At 35.6% G+C, this 21,896-nt stretch overlaps 1 protein-coding gene and 1 long non-coding RNA gene across 2 annotated transcripts; both read right to left on the reverse strand.

The window, feature by feature from the left end:
* Positions 1-1,487: 1,487 nt before the first annotated feature.
* On the reverse strand, positions 1,488-11,080 carry LOC139945562 (uncharacterized). The gene is made up of 4 exons (XR_011787089.1): positions 10,869-11,080; positions 10,054-10,283; positions 9,235-9,464; positions 1,488-8,647 (listed from the first exon to the last, which is right to left on the reverse strand). It is a non-coding gene; the product is annotated as an uncharacterized lncRNA (long non-coding RNA).
* A 3,055-nt stretch (positions 11,081-14,135) lies between these two features.
* On the reverse strand, positions 14,136-21,515 carry LOC139945556 (DNA-directed RNA polymerase I subunit RPA12-like). Its single transcript, XM_071942950.1, has 7 exons — positions 21,382-21,515; positions 20,291-20,394; positions 17,967-18,076; positions 16,486-16,715; positions 15,674-15,903; positions 14,855-15,084; positions 14,136-14,268 (listed from the first exon to the last, which is right to left on the reverse strand). Exons 1-4 carry the CDS (start codon positions 21,413-21,415, stop codon positions 16,691-16,693), a joined length of 273 nt encoding a protein of 90 aa, XP_071799051.1. The 5' UTR covers positions 21,416-21,515; the 3' UTR covers positions 14,136-14,268; positions 14,855-15,084; positions 15,674-15,903; positions 16,486-16,690.
* Between the last annotated feature and the right edge of the window lie 381 nt (positions 21,516-21,896).

Raw genomic sequence — 21,896 nt, forward strand, 5'->3', positions numbered from 1 at the left:
TCAGGTAAGTGATTCATGTGTTGATGCAAAAGAGGAACTAAGACAAGATTGTCATGGCAATATACAGTAAGCTTATGATAATAACACAAGACAAATCGAAGAAACAAAGATTGTGTTAACATTAAACCACTGAATTCTTCCTCAATACAAGTGAGGAAAATGTTGTTATAGGGACGGATATTTTTGGTGAAACATTGACCCACATCGATTTTGCTGATGAATTCTAACACTTTGCATGACACTTTTTTTTGTTTCTCCAATTCCTTCAATGCAAGTGTTTAGAGTAAATTCACAGGGCGCACATATTTTTCTTTTAATTGTTTTCTTGTGTGATGGGAATTAGATTTGACGACATGAAGTACTGTACATGTCATGTATATGTGGAGACAATTTAAAGGCCCCCCAAACATGCTGTCCTGATTTACCAATGCATTAAACTTTCTATATCCCCTCATTATGTATGAACACTAATTTACATCCATACTCTAAATATAATTTTGTTCTTTTCCAGAGTTCGTGGAATCTGAATGTTTCCCTTTCATCAGAAGTGTACGCTGCCTCTCCCTGCATCTCAGCAGCCTTTCCAGCCCAACAGCAGTCACTGAGGTACAAGCCTCAACCGTTATGTAAGGCAACCAAAATGTATATTTCTATTACTAGCTGTAGGGCCATAATAATTTATACCAACACATTTGCCAAAAACTTTCTCGTACGTTTTTTTCTCTCCCAAGACCCACATTATTTATGACTTCTTTTTTGTGGGGCCTCCGAAGAATCCGTTAAATTTCTTTTAAAAACTTTCATTTAGATGAGCCCTTCTTCTCGATGAATGTTCATACTTTTCCCTCAAGAGCCTAACATCATGCCTTTATAACAGGCTAAGCATCTACAATTCGATACTAAACTACCCTTGAGGTCATTACCTAAAATTGTGAATGGGCATTTTTGGAGTTTTGCAACTGATTCTAATTCACCAAAAGGAACGATTACACTGTATTTCTGTACTTGCAAACATGGAATTACTGTTCATAACTCTACCCCCCCCCCCCCCCCCCCCACCCTAGGATGTGAAAATAAATTAGCTTTATAATTTTGAATGGATTCTATTAAATAGGTGTACTTGATAGTTACTCCAAAATCTAATTACCATGAAAACGTTAGAGCACTGGACATGTTGATGTAAAACAATGTTGTTGGAAAAACACCCTTTAAAGTAAAGTGTAGTTTTAGGGAAGGTGGTAAATTTGTGTTCACCCCAAAAAATTGAATCTGAGAAAGGCTTCAGGCATGAAGCCTTTCTTATGCATCTGGAAGCACACAATGTTATGCATGGAATGTAGGTTTCCTTTCATATTTTGTTTTCAACTTGATGACCATTTGAGCCAAAACTTTCACTGGTTTGTTATTTATGCACTTATTGAGGCACACCAAGTGAGGGGACTGGTGTTTGATAATTACAAAAAGTATCCCCAATCTTTATTATTTTGCTAAAAGTTACTTTTAATTAGTTCATCAACACCTAGAAGGGGAATAGGGGATTATCAAAGCCATTCATAGAACCAATAATTGTCCAAATATTATGATTCATCAGAAAATAATAAGCAAACCAGACTAGATTGTTTATTTGAATTTTCTAGATTTTATTTGAACAAACTCATGTTTTCCAAAGAAAGAAAACAATAACATCAGTTAGTGCATCCACACTGTTAGACATTAACCCCCACCCATCCCAACCTCAAGAACTTGATTATGACTAAGATGTATGTTACGTTTCCGAAATGTTTTAATTAAAACAAATTTTGTTTTTGGGGTGCTTTTGCACTCCTATTGCTTCCTTACTATTCATTTTGATAGTTGCTTAAATTGATGGTTAGAAATGTGCCAGTTGATGTAAAAATACTTAAACCTCATTGAAATTATTTCAAAATGTCTTTTTTTATGCACTTGTCAAGTGCCACAATTCAAAAATTGTATTTGTAAAATCAAATACAGCTTTCAATTCATACTTGATTTTATTAAAAGTATTGAAAATGTGTATAGTTTCAAAATTCAAGTTAAACCCCCAAAACCAGTTAAGAATTTATCTGAGAAGAAACATCAGCTGGCAAATGACGACCATAGCTAAGAAATATAAATGATCAACCAAGGAAGAAATGTAACCTGTTTTTTCCAAAAGGAGTCCACATTGCTCACAAAAAAACTAGTCTCATGAAAACACAAATTAACTATTTGGTTTCCACAAACTTGTAAAATAATTGTTTGTGCTTTTTCACAATATTTACAGAATCAAAGCTTTTTGGTTTCTTTTCAAACAAGTCTAATTAAATTTGACTCCTTTATGGTTTACAGGTTGCATTTCTTACTTATAAAGAAGGTACAACATTGGTATTCAAAACTTGCTCTTAAATCAAAAACCATTATCTAAAACTTGCAGCGTTTCAAAACAAACTTCTTCCTTTATTGTTTATCTCAAAACAGTTTTTACATCAAGTGGACATTTAGATGAATGTTTACTTGCATGCTTACCAAAATTTAAGGTAATGCATCATCACTAAATTCCCGCATTAAACTTATAAGTTAAATTCACAATAGCGTAACTACCAATGTTGTATCTTCTGTAAAGGCCGCATCTTATAGCTTGTTCTGTGACTTTATAATCTCAATCTTGGAAAGTTTTTTAAGTAAAAAATGGCTAAGTCCACAAAAGGACACAGAAAAGCAATAATTACTAAGTGTTTTTGTCAAAAAAATGACTAAGTCCAAAAAAAGACTAAGTCCAAACATTGACTATGAGTTTCTGCTCAAAAAATTACTAAGTACAAACAATGGCTAGTGTTTTTGGTCAAAAAATGACTAAGTCCACAAAAGGACACAGAAAGTCAATAATTACTAAGTGTTTTTGTCAAAAAATGACTAAGTCCAAAAAAGACTAAGTACAAACATTGACTATGAGTTTCTGCTCAAAAAATGACTAAGTCCACAAAAGGACACAGAAAAGCAATAATTACTAAGTGTTTTTGTCAAAAAATGACTAAGTCCAAACATTGACTATGAGTTTCTGCTCAAAAAATTACTAAGTACAAACAATGACTAGTGTTTTGGTCAAAAAATGACCACAATGGAACTCCATTTTATTGTTATTTAAAGTCACAACAAGCTATAAGACGATACCTTTAATAAGGGGCTGCATTCCATTTTGATGTACCTAGCAATATAATCTGATGGTGATTTGAATTTGACGCCTTGTATAAGTGTCATGTGCAAATTTCTAGTTGATTACATTGTTGGTGTACATTACTATGGGATACAGTCTCTTCTGCACCCCTATAGGGGGTGCACTTGGTTGATCATGATTTTAATAATAGGGGGGGTAGGGCCAAAGTTTTCACGCAGTTAATTTCGAACCGTACAACGGCACGAGAAATTTTTTTGGCTGACTTAGTCTATATAAAAAAGGCAATTTTTAAGGGATTTTTTTGATTTTTTTAAGCACCACTGAACTGTAGAAGCAGCAGAGTTGCGCAAACGTGTGAGCCAGTTGGTGTGGCCAACTACTATTTAGAAAGTGAAGCGACTTAATGATCTAAGTATTAATGGAAGGAAAGCATTTTATTAAGTTAAATCAAGTTAATGTTTCATTGATAGTCTGCTTTACATGATTGACAAACTAAAAAGATTGTTTTTTTTTTTTTAATCCAAAGCCAAAAACAAACCAAAGATTTTTTTTAAAGTCCAAAACATAAGTCGAAAGGATTCTGTTGCCCGTTAAAATGTTTGATGAATCTGTATCAAGTGTACCATCGGACGTCTCCCCCTGTTCGGGCAAACACGTCGCTAAGTTCTTGGAGTCAAGTTTCAAGTTTGAATTTTGGTTGAAGTGTAAAATGACGTTTCCACTCCGTCACCGATTGAGTCCTGTACCATCAGAATAACGAAGACTTCAACCCAGATGATGATGCGCTGATCAGAGAAACAAGATTCCAACATGGCGGCTGAACTTGAACAATTTTGTTAATTTTTGTGACAAGCACAAAAAACAGAACTAAAATACGCATGTTCTTTTCAATATTAACAGCATACTCAGGAATGTATTGGTTTCACTTGCATTAGAAGTACTACACTTCATAAATTTTGTTTCAAATCAATCATAAGTTTTGGATTTGTTAAAACATCGCAACATTTTAACAGTGTGTGTGATTAAATGTTCAAACGAAGTCAAATTTCAAAGTCAAATTTCAAAGTCAAATTTCAAAGTCAAAAGTGAGGTTGTACGAAACATCAGATTTGCATCTTCATTGCATTGAGTATCATAACAGGAGATATTGTAGATGACATTGGGTTCATGGAGGATAACTAGATCGAGAAAAAAAAACTCTAAAAAAAAAACCTAACCTATCTCTAAAAAAGTTCTAAACTCCTACTATGGAACTACAAACTGCTGATGAAGTCCAAATTAAGTATTGAAAATCTAGGATGAACAACTACTCCTAATGATTAACTTCATGTAAATCTGCAATCTAACCACTGCATGCTAATGATTTTGTTCCAATTGTAAATTGCAATTTGGCATAAAATTAGTCTGACGTCGATGTCGAAAAACTAAGGTTTTATCAGTGACGATAAAATCACTTGGTGTATTTTCAATTTAGAAAGACACCTGTGATTCTGCAAACAGTGCATCACTAAAGTAACAAAGCGACGTCTTATTTAGAATACCTATTCCTGCGTTTCTTTTTGGCATAATATTCATAACAAAATCCATTGAACAAGCAAATTGAGTAATAACTAAGTTTTTCAACTAGTTTTGAAGTTATTTATTTAATAATTCTACACTAATAATGGACTAGTGTGTATGCACCCTTTTCCTTCAACTACCTAGCCATGTGACAAATTACTATGTTTGTTCTCAGGTTATTTAACTGAATAAGTCTACACTAAGTTATTTAACTGAATAAGTCTACACTGCAAATACACTAATTAAAACACCTAGTTTGATCCATTGTACACTTGCTATTGTACATGTTGAGACATTCTCATGTTGGCCGAAGAAGAATTAAAATAATTGATGGATATCGCACAAAATTTGTTTTGTTTCAAAGAGATCTTAAACAAAATACAACTGTTACACTGACAAAAACTAGTAGCTTGCATTTGTTCCCAACAATTCTACGGGTTTAATATCATAAACTTGCCTACTTTTTTTTAGAACCTATCAAAATAATTAACGACCAAGTGTCTTTGTCACTTTAACAGCCTGAATAAGTAAGACCTCAACCCAGATGATGTGCTGATCAGAGAAACGAGATTACAACATTGCGGCTGAACTTTACAAATTTTGTGAGTTTTTGTAAAAAACAAAACGCCTGAGTGTCGTCACCATGTTCAGCTGGAAAAGGGTTAACTAGTTGTAAAAATTGTTCACAACTATCAATAATTAATACCCTAAAAAGCACCTACTGCCGCTAAATTACTACGTTTAGGAAAAATGTATTAAAAAAGCAATGTCTATTGGTCAACATCATTTGTAAATCATTTCCTAAACTGATTGTCGTTAACATACCTACTGTAAAATCTGTCATAGAGCTGACCACTCAAAACCTACAATGAACAACCTAGTTAATTGGTCACTGAAATAGACCAACAGTTAACGTCATAGACTGAATAACTAACGTCAACCAGTTCAACAGGGCTTTTAACTAACTCGGAAATCTTAACACTAATCTAACTTACGAAGGAGTGTAAGTAAAACCTACTGTGGCTGAGAACTAAACCGGTCACAATCAAATAATGCACAACAGCATCTTTCTAAGCGACAATGTTTCTTCTACAATAAAGCACCATGTTTACTTCCTACACAATCCCAATGTCATCTTTGATATCTCCTTTTGATACAGTCAAAACTTCTTAACACAAGTGAAACCAATGTAAAAGCCTGAGTACCTGATTGAAATGTGAATAGCCATGTTCAGATTCTCGTTTCTCCGACCCTCGCACCAACATCTGGGTAGAAGTCTCCGTCATCCGTCAGGTCCAGAGTCTCCCTCAGATCAGAAGAGGATGTCCGGTTGTAGAAAAGGTTGATCAAAAAGTAGACCCGTTTACACAGGAACAGTATAGAGAGACGGGTACCAACTTAGGATAACAAAATGATCAGGTAAAAAATGTGAAAAAAAGTGCTATGGTCCTCAGTCCTTGACACTTTTGATACAGGCCCCCAAAGACTTCAACGGGCAACCAAATCCTTTCTTAGGTTTCAATTTTTTTGTCGGAGATCGAAAAAGTTGAAATAGTTTGTCAATCATGTAAGGTAGGACACCGGTAAGACAGACTACCAGCGCCACATTAACAAGATTTCACTTAATAAAATGCTTACCCAACCATTAACTCTTGGATCATTAGGTCGCCACACGTTCCAGATAGTAGTTAGCCACACCAACCGGCACACACGTTTGCACAACTCTGCTGCTTCTACAGTTCAGTGGTGCTTTCTACAGCATTTAATGAATGGTAACCAATTAATTTAAGATAACATTTTTCAAATTATAAAAACAGCCAAGTACAACATTTACCACCCTTGAGTTGAAATAAAAGTTATATCTGAAATTAGATTTTTTTTTCATCAGCTGATGCCAAAAAAACCTCAATGAAATTTAGAACTGTTAATTATTACTGTCACAGCAATGCAAAGAAGAAAAAATAACATTTTCAAATGAAGTTTGTGACTGTTTCGTAAAAGATATTGTACTTTTAATCAATTTTATTTTGATTTTGGACAGGTGTGCATCACACTTGTCCAAACATGTCGTGCCTAAAATGAATAAATTTGGTTAAATTGATGACGTACTTATATGTCATGAAGATTGGTCCCAAGAAGAATACAACTTTAGGATGTGTTTTGGTTGCATTAATTGTATTGAGTGCGTGCAAGTTGTAATTGGCTTCACAATCATCACAGTATCAATATATAGAACCAGAAGCACTCCCACAATTTGAGTCACAAGCAAGTTTTACAGAATTTTTTGTTTTCCTAAACCGATTTAAGATATTCCAACTCTGGGAAAATCTAGAAAAGAAGAGTTTTTAAAGCAAGCAAAGTTTTAAAAGTATGAGGGGGAAAAAAAATTGCCAAGAGAGTTTAAAAAAAAAAAAAAGTCAAACATTCTTTATAAAAAATGTAAGCATTTTGTATGAAGTATTGTGAACTCATTTCGTGGGAATGTCTCGATAAAATGTATCAAAGACACTGGACACTACTGGTACCTGTCAAAGACTAGTCTTCACAATTGATGTATCTCAACATATGCCTAAAATAATGAACCTGTGAAAATTTGAGCTCAATTGATTGTCGAAATTGTGAGATATTAATAACAGAAAAAAATACCCTTGTCGCACCATGGTCACACGAAGTTGTGTGCTTTCAGATGCTTGATTTCGAGACCTCAAATTCTAAATCTGAGGTCTCGAAATCAAATACGTGAAAAATTACTTCTTTCTCGAAAACTACGTCACTTCAGAGAGAGCTGTTTCTTAAAATGTTTTATACTATCAACCTCTCCCCATAACTCGTTATTACCAAGAAAGGTTTTATGATGATAATTAATTTGAGTAAGTACCAAAAGTGTCCACTGCCTTTAAGACAATTTATGTAAAATACCCAAAATAATGCCTCGTTTGTTCTTTCAATCAATCAACCCACCCCAGGGGTAAGGGGAGGATCGATCAATAACAACAATTCTTGAAGGTAAACAACTAAATTTTAGATACTCATTTTTTGAAACTAGCTATACAGCACAAGTTATTGTACAAATAATGAATGTTTATGAGTGCAATGATGCGAATATGTTTTATATGCGAGTATGTTTTATATATTATCCAAGTAGATCTTTGTCATTTTGATTGAAAGATACAACTTTCATAAATAAAGCGTAGCTCTACAATTTCTTATTGTGAAACTACACCCGTTTCTTTTGGGTCGGCCTGTTTGACAATATGCGATCTGTACAGCTATTTTGGGACATGCAGAAGGTGAATGCTAGTAATGTGCCTTGCAGTAACACTGCTGCGTTACCAAAGACACGCGCACGGGTGATGTTTTTTGCTCCTCAGCACGCAATAGTACTTTTCAGATGGAACAAAAAATGCACGCTAAGTGTTGTTAAGGTGCAATAGTACTTTTATTTGCCAACACATGACGGACACTCCTCCAATCAAATGGCAAGGATCTGCTTGGTTGTTATAAAACACAAACTAATGTAAGCAAACACTGACAGTTTAAAAACACCTTTACCACAGTTTGGCCATTTTGTCTGGTTCCCGTGTACCGGTCAAAACTCGCTCGAAACTCTCAATGTTTTAAAAAAGGAACCAGACTAAATTTGGATGTCAAGCCTCATTTTGTTTCTTGAAACAATCCTGATGGCACTGTCATTGATAAAGGATCCTGATCTTATTTAAGTACCCATACTGGGATGGATGCTCGGCCTCCTCATCAGTAAGATATCTCTCTGGCATCAGGTGGTCGTCGTTGTCGGTGGTAATTTCATCTCCTTGTTCCAGTGAGCTCTTGCCTTGAGTTCCTCTCAGTGAAGACCGATCCAAAGATGTTGATTCTCTTCAGAAGTACTCAATCTCTTGATCCTGTTAAATCCTGTTAATCAAAAAATTAAATAAAAATTTACTTATACATTAAAAATGAACCTTTGACCCTAACCATTCTGGGGACGATTTCACAAAGAGTTAGAAAGATGAAATAAAACAGTGAAAGTTTCAGCAAAGGTCTACTGGTTCTACTTGCTGATAAAACAGAAAGAAGCAAACCCTGTCACAGTAGCAATAAAATCCATTCGAGGTAAAGATTTGATACATCAAAAAATTACGTCTCGTTTTTTTCCTAACATTTAAAAAAATAATTGGCCAGGGGTTTCCTTACGGGTGGCGAACCCTTTGTCGCTGATTTTTGCTCCTCTGTTCTCACAGGTAAAATATAAAACCTCTGAAATAAAAAGAACCTATTCGTATATAAAAATATTTGGGTGCCGTACGTTAATTTTCAAAATTTACCAAATGTCAACTTTTAATTTGAAGTAGCGCAATTTTCAATCAAACACAAATAAAAAATTGGCTCGGGGTTTCCTTCCGGGTGGCGAACTCTTTGTCACTGGATTTGTCCTCTTCTGTTTTCAGGGTTAAAAAATATAAAACCAAATACTTGGGGGTGTGTTGTTCAAAACTTACCAAATGATAAATCTCCCAATATGAAGTGGCGCATTTTTCAATTGATAAACAAAGTTGAAAAATCAGCCTCCTCATCAGTAAGATATCTCTCTGGCATCAGTTGGTCGTCGTTGTCGCTGTCGGTGGTGATTTCATCTCCTTGTTCAAGTGAGCTCTTGCCTTGAGTTCCTCTCAGTGTAGACCGATCCAAAGATGTTGATTCTTTTCAGGAGTACTCAATATCTTGATTCCTGTCAATCAAAAAAATAAATAAAAATTTACTTTTACACTAAAAATGAACCTTTGACCCTAACCATTCTGGGGTCGATTTCACAAAGAGTTAGAAAGATGAAATAAAACAGTGAAAGTTTCAGCAAAATAGGTCTACTGGTTCTACTTGCTGAGAAAACAGAAAGAAGCAAAACCCTGTCACAGTAGTGATGAATCCATCCAAGGTAAAGATTTCGATACATCAACAAATTATGTTCGTTTGTTTTCCAAACATTAAAAAAAAAATTGGCCAGGGGTTTCCTTACGGGTGGTGAACCCTTTGTCACTGATTTTTGCTCCTCAGTTCTCACAGATAAAATATAAAACCTCTGAAATAAAAAGAACCTATCTGTATATCAAAATATTTGGGGGGCGTACGTTATTTTTCCAAAGTTACCAAATGTCAACTTTTAATTTGAGGTGGCACAATTTTCAATCAAACACAGTTAAAAACTTGGCCAGGGGTTTCCTTCCGCGTGGCAAACCCATTGTCACAGAAGTTTTGCTCTTCTGTTTTCAGAGTTAAAAATATAAAACCAAATATTTGGGGGCTTGTTTTTCAAAACTTACCAAATAATTAATCACCCAATATGAAGTGGCGCATTTTTCAATTAATAAACAAAGTTGAAAAATCAGCCTCCTCATCAGTAAGACATCTCTCTGGCATCAGCTGGTCCTCGTTGTCGTCGTCGGTGGTGATTTCATCTCCTTGTTCCGGTGAGCTCTTGCCTTGAGTTCCTCTCAGTGTAGACCGATCCAAAGATGTTGATTCTTTTCAGGAGTACTCAATCTCTTGATTCCTGTCAATCAAAAAAATAAATAAAAATTTACTTTTACACTAAAAATGAACCTTTGACCCTAACCATTCTGGGGTCGATTTCACAAAGAGTTAGAAAGATGAAATAAAACAGTGAAAGTTTCAGCAAAATAGGTCTACTGGTTCTACTTGCTGAGAAAACAGAAAGAAGCAAAACCCTGTCACAGTAGTGATGAATCCATCCAAGGTAAAGATTTCGATACATCAACAAATTGTTTGTTTTCCAAACATTAAAAAAAAAATTGGCCAGGGGTTTCCTTACGGGTGGCGAACCCTTTGTCACTGATTTTTGCTCCTCAGTTCTCACAGATAAAATATAAAACCTCTGTGAAATAAAAAGAACCTATCTGTATATCAAAATATTTGGGGGGCGTACGTTATTTTTCCAAAGTTACCAAATGTCAACTTTTAATTTGAGGTGGCACAATTTTCAATCAAACACAGTTAAAAACTTGGCCAGGGGTTTCCTTCCGCGTGGCAAACCCATTGTCACAGAAGTTTTGCTCTTCTGTTTTCAGAGTTAAAAATATAAAACCAAATATTTGGGGGCTTGTTTTTCAAAACTTACCAAATAATTAATCACCCAATATGAAGTGGCGCATTTTTCAATTAATAAACAAAGTTGAAAAATCAGCCTCCTCATCAGTAAGACATCTCTCTGGCATCAGCTGGTCCTCGTTGTCGTCGTCGGTGGTGATTTCATCTCCTTGTTCCGGTGAGCTCTTGCCTTGAGTTCCTCTCAGTGTAGACCGATCCAAAGATGTTGATTCTTTTCAGGAGTACTCAATATCTTGATTCCTGTCAATCAAAAAAATAAATAAAAGTTTACTTTTACACTAAAAATGAACCTTTGACCCTAACCATTCTGGGGTCGATTTCACAAAGAGTTAGGGTCATTCCGTGTCAATTCAACACGCTTTTGGACCTGACCCTCACGGATTTAAATGAAATTCGGTGTGCTGATTGGACTCCCTGAGAAATGCCCAAACCCCAAATTTTATGTAATTCGGATCATTATTTTGGGAGATACGGCTTAACGAACTTTTGACTAATTAGCATGACCTGCTATGTTTGGACAATCATATCTCCAAAAGTAAAACACCTACAAAGATAATACTTACATCATTTTGAAGCTCTTGACATGGCCCACATTTGATAACATAAAATCAAAAAATTTCCACGCACCACCGAAAAAATACGCAAAAATTTGACCTTTGACCTTGATTTGCGAAAATGCGTAATTTCAAAATGCGTAATTTTTTTATAAATGCAAGTTTAAGATGTAAGCAACAATATTCTGAAAAATTGTGAAGGGCACTCTTACAGTTTTTTTTTATGATTTTTTTAACATTGGCTAACAAGGCCAAAACCATAAAAACGCATTGTACATGTACATACATGTATGTACATGTACATGTACATGTACAGTATTATGTGTAGTTATGTGTACATGATACATGTACATTAGAAATTCAACATGTTCAAAGATAATCATTCACATTTTGAGTTTCACATTTTGATGTTAGTACGAACACAAAGTGAATGCACTCCACTAGATCCGGCAAGGATGCACTGCTTCAGCCCAAGTTCAGCAAATTTTCAGCAAAACTTTCAGGAGGATTGTTTCCTTGAAAAGTTCAAACACTTCTTTCAGATTACAAAGAACAAGATGTTTCTGTAGATGTTTCTTCTCACCATCAACAGTAACCGACACAAAGTCTTTCATCCATGGCATTTGTCTGCTGACGGACTCGAACAAGTAAAAGTCTCTCACAGTTTGCACCATTTTTAATGAAAGAGATTTCCAGCGCTAGGATTTGGAATGGAAAGCATTCCCTGCTCCATTCCCTGCTAGTTCACCAGTTTCTTTGCTTTTCTTGGCATGTAGTTTGATGCTCCAAAAATAAACTGCTATTCTTTTGATACCCCAACTCACTGGTAAGACGGTCAAGACTTGAACTTTTTCACTTTTCTTGGTCAAGGAATGAAATTTTTGTTTCAACTGACTTATCATCTCACTTTCATCATCACCGAACTGTTTCCTGGAGCAGTTTCCAGTTTCTGCTTAATTGTTGTCTCTATTCTCTTAACTTTGTTTTCCATGTAACTTCCATGAGCTTTCTTATTACTTATGATGGGAGATACACCAATAATTGTCATAGCCTCATTGATAATGTTAATGTCGGTATTTGGCTGCACAAAAACATCCTGATGTGCAGATGACATTGATGGTGCCTGAACTTCTGGATCACTGCTAGAACTTTCAGTTGTTGAGAGTATTTTCTCAAGCGACAATTCAGATATCTTCTTGCGATAGCCGGTGCATAAACTGTGCTCGAGTGAAATGAAGACTTGGATGCTCCAATATAAACCTTTCTGATACCTGCTCTAAGCCTGCTTTTTTTCTTGTTGTGTGATTTAAATGGGTCACAACACATTTTTCTCTATGATCCATCCTCCAGGGAATCGACTTTTAAAGCACTAAATGTGAATACTCTGTACACTGTACATGTACAGTGTACAGAGTATTCACATTGTATTGTATAACATGTATACAATATGTCTGATACACAGTGTCTCCTATATTAAATCAAGGGGATGAAATGAATTAGCTCATTAAGTCATGTCATGAAACAGACTTTTGGACTCCACATTATTACCAGGGTGACATGGTTTTTAATGTGCGTGTAAACACTACCACACAATACTCTGTACACTGTGTACATTGTGTATGTTGTACAATGCGTTTTTATGGTTTTGGCCTTGATAGCCAATGTTAAAAAAATCATAACAAAAAAACTGTAAGAGTGCCCATCACATTTTTTCAGAATATTGTTGCTTACATCTTAAACTTGCATTTAAAAAAAAATTACGCATTTTGAAAAATACGCATTTTCGCAAATCAAGGTCAAAGGTCAAATTTTTGCGTATTTTTTCGGTGGTGCGTGGAAATTTTTTGATTTTATGTTATCAAATGTGGGCCATGTCAAGAGCTTCAAAATGATGTAAATATTATCTCTGTAGGTGTTTTACTTTTGGAGATATGATTGTCCAAACATAGCAGGTCATGCTAATTAGTCAAAAGTTCGTTAAGCCGTATCTCCCAAAATAATGATCCGAATTACATAAAATTTGGGATTTGGGCGTTTCTCAGGGAGTCCAATCAGCACACCGAATTTCATATAAATCCGTGAGGGTCAGGTCCAAAAGCGTGTTGAATTGACACGGAATGACCCGTTAGAAAGATGAAATAAAACAGTGAAAGTTTCAGCAAAATAGGTCTACTGGTTCTACTTGCTGAGAAAACAGAAAGAAGCAAAACCCTGTCACAGTAGCGATGAATCCATCCAAGGTAAAGATTTCGATACATCAACAAATTATGTTCGTTTGTTTTCCAAACATTAAAAAAAAAAATTGGCCAGGGGTTTCCTTACGGGTGGCGAACCCTTTGTCACTGATTTTTGCTCCTCAGTTCTCACAGATAAAATATAAAACCTCTGAAATAAAAAGAACCTATCTGTATATCAAAATATTTGGGGGGCGTACGTTATTTTTCCAAAGTTACCAAATGTCAACTTTTAATTTGAGGTGGCACAATTTTCAATCAAACACAGTTAAAAACTTGGCCAGGGGTTTCCTTCCGCGTGGCAAACCCATTGTCACAGAAGTTTTGCTCTTCTGTTTTCAGAGTTAAAAATATAAAACCAAATATTTGGGGGCTTGTTTTTCAAAACTTACCAAATAATTAATCACCCAATATGAAGTGGCGCATTTTTCAATTAATAAACAAAGTTGAAAAATCAGCCTCCTCATCAGTAAGACATCTCTCTGGCATCAGCTGGTCCTCGTTGTCGTCGTCGGTGGTGATTTCATCTCCTTGTTCAAGTGAGCTCTTGCCTTGAGTTCCTCTCAGTGTAGACCGATCCAAAGATGTTGATTCTTTTCAGGAGTACTCAAACTCTTGATTCCTGTCAATCAAAAAAATAAATAAAAATTTACTTTTACACTAAAAATGAACCTTTGACCCTAACCATTCTGGGGTCGATTTCACAAAGAGTTAGAAAGATGAAATAAAACAGTGAAAGTTTCAGCAAAATAGGTCTACTGGTTCTACTTGCTGAGAAAACAGAAAGCAAAACCCTGTCACAGTAGTGATGAATCCATCCAAGGTAAAGATTTCGATACATCAACAAATTGTTTGTTTGTTTTCCAAACATTAAAAAAAAAATTGGCCAGGGGTTTCCTTACGGGTGGCGAACCCTTTGTCACTGATTTTTGCTCCTCAGTTCTCACAGATAAAATATAAAACCTCTGTGAAATAAAAAGAACCTATCTGTATATCAAAATATTTGGGGGGCGTACGTTATTTTTCCAAAGTTACCAAATGTCAACTTTTAATTTGAGGTGGCACAATTTTCAATCAAACACAGTTAAAAACTTGGCCAGGGGTTTCCTTCCGCGTGGCAAACCCATTGTCACAGAAGTTTTGCTCTTCTGTTTTCAGAGTTAAAAATATAAAACCAAATATTTGGGGGCTTGTTTTTCAAAACTTACCAAATAATTAATCACCCAATATGAAGTGGCGCATTTTTCAATTAATAAACAAAGTTGAAAAATCAGCCTCCTCATCAGTAAGACATCTGTCTGGCATCAGCTGGTCCTCGTTGTCGTCGTCGGTGGTGATTTCATCTCCTTGTTCAAGTGAGCTCTTGCCTTGAGTTCCTCTCAGTGTAGACCGATCCAAAGATGTTGATTCTTTTCAGGAGTACTCAATCTCTTGATTCCTGTCAATCAAAAAAATAAATAAAAATTTACTTTTACACTAAAAATGAACCTTTGACCCTAACCATTCTGGGGTCGATTTCACAAAGAGTTAGAAAGATGAAATAAAACAGTGAAAGTTTCAGCAAAATAGGTCTACTGGTTCTACTTGCTGAGAAAACAGAAAGAAGCAAAACCCTGTCACAGTAGCGATGAATCCATCCAAGGTAAAGATTTCGATACATCAACAAATTATGTTTGTTTGTTTTCCAAACATTAAAAAAAAAATTGGCCAGGGGTTTCCTTACGGGTGGCGAACCCTTTGTCACTGATTTTTGCTCCTCAGTTCTCACAGATAAAATATAAAACCTCTGAAATAAAAAGAACCTATCTGTATATCAAAATATTTGGGGGGCGTACGTTATTTTTCCAAAGTTACCAAATGTCAACTTTTAATTTGAGGTGGCACAATTTTCAATCAAACACAGTTAAAAACTTGGCCAGGGGTTTCCTTCCGCGTGGCAAACCCATTGTCACAGAAGTTTTGCTCTTCTGTTTTCAGAGTTAAAAATATAAAACCAAATATTTGGGGGCTTGTTTTTCAAAACTTACCAAATAATTAATCACCCAATATGAAGTGGCGCATTTTTCAATTAATAAACAAAGTTGAAAAATCAGCCTCCTCATCAGTAAGACATCTGTCTGGCATCAGCTGGTCCTCGTTGTCGTCGTCGGTGGTGATTTCATCTCCTTGTTCCGGTGAGCTCTTGCCTTGAGTTCCTCTCAGTGTAGACCGATCCAAAGATGTTGATTCTTTTCAGGAGTACTCAAACTCTTGATTCCTGTCAATCAAAAAAATAAATAAAAATTTACTTTTACACTAAAAATGAACCTTTGACCCTAACCATTCTGGGGTCGATTTCACAAAGAGTTAGAAAGATGAAATAAAACAGTGAAAGTTTCAGCAAAATAGGTCTACTGGTTCTACTTGCTGAGAAAACAGAAAGAAGCAAAACCCTGTCACAGTAGTGATGAATCCATCCAAGGTAAAGATTTCGATACATCAACAAATTGTTTGTTTTCCAAACATTAAAAAAAAAAATTGGCCAGGGGTTTCCTTACGGGTGGCGAACCCTTTGTCACTGATTTTTGCTCCTCAGTTCTCACAGATAAAATATAAAACCTCTGAAATAAAAAGAACCTATCTGTATATCAAAATATTTGGGGGGCGTACGTTATTTTTCCAAAGTTACCAAATGTCAACTTTTAATTTGAGGTGGCACAATTTTCAATCGAACAGTTAAAAACTTGGCCAGGGGTTTCCTTCCGCGTGGCAAACCCATTGTCACAGAAGTTTTGCTCTTCTGTTTTCAGAGTTAAAAATATAAAACCAAATATTTGGGGGCTTGTTTTTCAAAACTTACCAAATAATTAATCACCCAATATGAAGTGGCGCATTTTTCAATTAATAAACAAAGTTGAAAAATCAGCCTCCTCATCAGTAAGACATCTGTCTGGCATCAGCTGGTCCTCGTTGTCGTCGTCGGTGGTGATTTCATCTCCTTGTTCCGGTGAGCTCTTGCCTTGAGTTCCTCTCAGTGTAGACTGATCCAAAGATGTTGATTCTCTTCAGGAGTACTCAATCTCTTGATGCCTGTTAATAAAAATTTAAAAAAATAAAATATAAAAAAATACTTTTACATATAAAAAGAACCTTTGACCCTAACCATCCTGTGGTCAATTTCACAAAGTGCTGGGACTGGTCCTAACTTAGGACTAGTCCCACGAGTAACTTGTCCTAACTCGAGATAAGAGTTAACTCTTTGTGAAGTCCACTGCAGTTCCTTCAAGATCCAAAAATTTTGCATGTTTTGTTTGTTTCTGTTTTGCTGAACGCTATAACCGTATCGTGCTTTAATACACACATGTCATGTAAACAGCGAATTATGCTTGTACTAATCCTCATGTAGCACTGAAATCCGTAATTCAGTGACGCTCGTGGCTCTTCAACAGTGTTACCCCTGATCACTAGGCCATTTATTTTATTCATCAAACCAACTCGGTTCCCTTGGGAATAAACTGCCTGTGCAGCCAAATATGTAGCGACCAAGTTAAATAAATCACAACAACCATCTCTGCCCTCACAGGTACCTACTAACCCCTGTGCAATCTATGGAAACTGTATGTTAAACCTAAAAGGGTCTTCAAGCCTAAAGCCCACTTCATACTTCCTGCGAATGCAAAGCAAATTTTGTTGTCACGAACTCGCAACAAATAACTCGCAACAGTTGAACTGTGTTCAACCCCTTCAAAACATTCGCTAAGAATAGCAGCAAAATAGTAGGCCTGGGCGAATAATTCGAATATCCGGTTAATGGCGAATAGGTTTTCCTATCCGTAACCATGAATGCCTTTTTTTCTTAACCGGATATCCGCATAGAGCGCGAATACCTATTTACAAACCGGATAATTCTGTAATTACAACCGAATATTCTTTAATATCCGAATATCCGCGGACGTCAGGCGACAACTGATATGAATTGTTTTGTCTGAATCCTTATGAAACTTCTATTAAGACAGCATAAAACAGCATATATTAAGTATTTAACTAGGGTCATCTCCGTGAAGAGTTAAAACAATGATATTTCTGACGTAATTTGTTCAAAGATTACAAACGTTTTCCTTCACGTAGAGTCAATCACGATCAAAAAAAAAAGAAGCAAATCGCCATCTTTAAATTAGATCCGGGCTTCAAGCCTAAAGCCCACTTCATACGAATAGCTCGCAACAGTTGAACTGTGTTCAACCCCTTCAAAACATTCGCTAAGAAAACACGGCTGTGTCGCCAAAATTAACTTTGCATTTGCAGGAAAAAGGAACCAGGCTTAAGTAGTGATAAACTTACCTGCATGATGGGCAGAAATAGAAGACGGTTTGTCCTTCATCAGCTGATCGTGATCGTCTGGTGTGGAAATGAAGTCCATCGTGACCACACTTGGCACATGCCCTGTCAATCTGAAACCAGACCAGATACAAAAATGAAATTAAGAAGTGATGAAAAATAACCAAGCAATGAAAAAAAACAAATTTGTGATAAAGCGCCTAAGATGAAATAAAACTGTGAAAGTTTCAGCAAAATAGGTCTACTGGTTCTATTTGCTGAGAAAACAGAAAGAAGCAAAACCCCGTCACAGTAGCGATGAACCCATCCGAGGTAAAGATTTCGATACATCAACAAATAACGTTTGCTTTTTCCCAAACATTTCAAAAAAATTTGCCAGGGGTTTCCTTACGGGTGGCGAACCCTTTGTCACTGATTTTTTTCACAGGTAAAATATAAAACCTCTAAAACGAAAAAAACCTTTTTGTATATCAAAATATTTGGGGGGCTTACGTTATTTTTCAAAATGTACCAAATGTCAACTTTTAATTTGAAGTGGCGCATTTTGCAATCAAACACAGTTAAAAAATTGGCCAGGGGTTTCCTCACGGGTGGCGAACCCATATCACTGAAGTTTGCTCTTCTTAAAGGAACACGTTGCCTTGGATCGGTCGACTTGGTCTTTGAAAAGCGTTTGTAACCGTCTGTTATAAAATGCATATGAGTAGAAAGATGTTGTAAAAGTAGAATACAACGATCCACACAAACATGCCTCGAAATTGCACGGTTTTCCTTTTACCTCTTTGACTAACACGGACGGCCATTTATGGGAGTCAAATTTTTGACTCCCATAAATGGCCGACTGTGTTAGTTCGCACAGTAACGGGAAAACCACACAACTTCGTGGCCAATTTGTGTGGATCATTGTATCCTACTTTTAAAACATCTTTCCAACCATATGCATTATATAAAAAAACGGTTACAAACGCTTTTTATAGACCAACTTGTCCGATCCAAGGCAACGTGTTCCTTTAAAAGTTAAATATAAAACCTCTGAAATGAAACAATTTCTAACCAAATATTTGGGGTGGGGGGAGGGTAATTTTCAAAATTTATCAAATTATAAAAGAAAAACGCCTTTTAAAATCAAGTGGTACATTTTTCAATTAAACACAGTTAAAAAATTGGCCATAGGTTTCCCTACGGGTGGCAAACCCATATCACTGAATTTTGATCTTCTTAAGAGTTAAATATAAAACCTGTGAAATAAAACAAAACTATTTCTAGCCAAATATTTGGGGGGGGGGGGTAATTTTCAAAAGTGCTGGTACATTTTTCAATTAAACACAGTTAAAACATTGGCCAGAGATTTCCCTACGGTTGGCGAACCTTTATAAGTGATTTTTGCTGTTTTCAGAGGGATAAAACCTCTGGCATAAAATAAGCAAGTACAAACAAAGACATTTGGGGGTTGCTTTTTTTCAAAATTTACCAAATGATAAACCACCTTTTATTCAAACCAAAATTGTGCATTTATCTTTCAAACAATTTCATAATTGACCAGAGGTTCCCCTACAGGTGGCAAACCCTTTACACTGATTTGTTTTTGTTTCTTTCCTGAAATAAAATAGAACGGTGAACCTAAATATTTTGGGGGTTATGTTCTTCAAAAGAAACCATATGAAATAAATCACCTAATAAATTTCATCTATTGTGCATCTTTTTCATAAACAATTTTAAAAATTGCCAGAGGTTTCGCTGTGGGTGGTGAACCCTTTTCACAGATTTTAATTGTACAACTCTTTTTTTGTTAATTCAGAGTTAAATATAAATAATGAAACCTCTGAAAGAAAAAAATACAAACAAATTGTTTTGGTGGTTATACATGCAGTGTAGACAAATAAACAACAATAAAGTACAAACATTTCTGTATGTAAACATCAAGACGTAAACCTAATCAATTGGACATTTCCTAAGATAAGGCCGAGTAAAAAAAGAAACATGTTTAACATCCGGGTTTCTCAAAAAAAGGAAAGAGGAGGGGCTTTTTATTTTATTTTTTTTATTTCAAGATGGCCACCATTCTTTTTAAAATGTCAAATATCCATTGTTTTTTCTACTGCTCAAACACACAATACATAAATAAACGTTTTGGTCAAGACATTCAGATTGTTTTAGCTGAGAACGTCTAAAAAAAATGTGCATAATTTTTTTTTTTAAATGTGCATACAAAAATTTAAAAAAATAAAAAATAAAAAAAGGAGGCGGCCTGTAAAAAGGAAGCGGGCGGCGACGCTAAAAACATGTTTCTTTTTTCACTTGGCCTAAAACTCCAGTGTTTCACTCACCAGTGGTCCTAGGTCTTTCTGGCTGACGACCTCGTGACGACCTTCAACATTCTTGCGGGAGTTGAGACCCAGGTATGAATGATAGACCACACCATGTAATGCAGCTGTAATAAGAAGGAAGACAAAAAGTTACTTTTCATTCATTCAAAAATATGCTGTCTGTGCTAATGATAGCGATATATGTGGTCACCGCTGAGTGATACAAAGAACAAAAAATTCACTGATAATATTAATAAACACAACTTTACACAAGTGTTACATTTTGTTGAAAATCTGTGAATGAAAGGAATGTAATTTTAACTTGTGTTAAAATCATGAGAAATCAATGAAATCATGAGTGCCCGGCAACGGCAGGTTGCAGACCATTCCTCATCATAAGATTTAAAAATCTGAAACATTCATTTCCAAAAAAGACAAGTCAGACAGTCAATGGGGATAACTTTCCGTATGGCGGCATCACTTTTTCACTCATTTTTACAAACAAAGGGATATCTCATTGAGGTAAATTAGATACTATAATACTTCATATTGAATGCAAAAGCGGTTGTACCAAGGGTATTTCTTTTAGTTTTTTTTTACCACAACTAAAAAAGATGATTTTATTTATATATTTTTTTATTATAAATTATAACATGACCAAACAACAGCGGATGAGCCACCAGGATGCAATCATTACAAGGATGATATAAAAGGCAATCATTAATCCTACAGACAGGCCTAGTAGTAGTAGGCCGATTATAATGTAAATTACAAAATTAATATTGAAAACCTAAGTCTATTATTTTATTTATAAATATATTTTTTTATACTAAAAAAAATATTCAATTTGTTTTGTAACCTTCAAATTATCAATCACATGTCATTTACATCATCAGAGTCAAAGTCATTGAGCTGAATTTGCATTAATGTATTTAATATAATATTCAAAGTATGTTGCGATCATGCATCATCAGCCTCCTCCCCCACCGCCTCCTTGGCCACGTCCCGGCCCCGCCTACCCATTTTATAAATTACGCACAAGTCCAAGGGGCCATCACACACAACTTTACAAGCTCCGGTTTCCACAAGAAATACATATATTCCAAACTTACTTTTTGCATTTACTTTGTGAGGCATGTCTTGCATTTCATAACTACCGTTCCTTTTTCAGGAAACGGTAAAATGGAGCCAAATTGCGGGCAAAATTCTCCCGAAGAAGCAAATACCTCCTCTCCGTCTATGTTTGTGAGAAATTCTGATCCAGCATGCGTTTCTGAATGGGACGCGCGTGATTTATCAAGCTGGACTTCATCCGTATATTCAGCGTTGAATTTGGTTTAGGGTATCTGACTAGGTATTAAAATAGGAATCGCGCCCTCTGTTGGCGGATTGTAGAGTCTCCCGCGCAAAGTTAATGAGTTGTACTAATTGATGCACCTGCTGTATGATTTTGATTCATTCTGGTTAAAAATACCAAGCGCAACAGGATAAACAATGAAATAAAACAAACATTATCCCCAATATGAACCACACCACATCACTATCTAAGAGATAAATCCCTTCCCACTACTAAATAAAAATCGCTTTAAATTTGTTTTAAATAATCCCTAGAACATTACAAAAGTTG

This window comes from Asterias amurensis, chromosome 1 (assembly GCF_032118995.1).
Source record: "Asterias amurensis chromosome 1, ASM3211899v1".
Taxonomy (NCBI): domain Eukaryota; kingdom Metazoa; phylum Echinodermata; class Asteroidea; order Forcipulatida; family Asteriidae; genus Asterias; species Asterias amurensis.

Bases quoted from the DNA above. Each gene is read 5' to 3' on its own strand.
- LOC139945556 (XM_071942950.1), bottom strand. From the start codon at position 21,415: ATGCAAGACATGCCTCACAAAGTAAATGCAAAAA. The intron at 20,395-21,381 runs GTAAGTTTGGAA...TTCTTATTACAG, and splicing joins TCACAAAGTAAATGCAAAAA to CTGCATTACATGGTGTGGTC. The intron at 16,716-17,966 runs GTAAGTTTATCA...TTTTATTAACAG, and splicing joins TATTTCTGCCCATCATGCAG to GCATCAAGAGATTGAGTACT.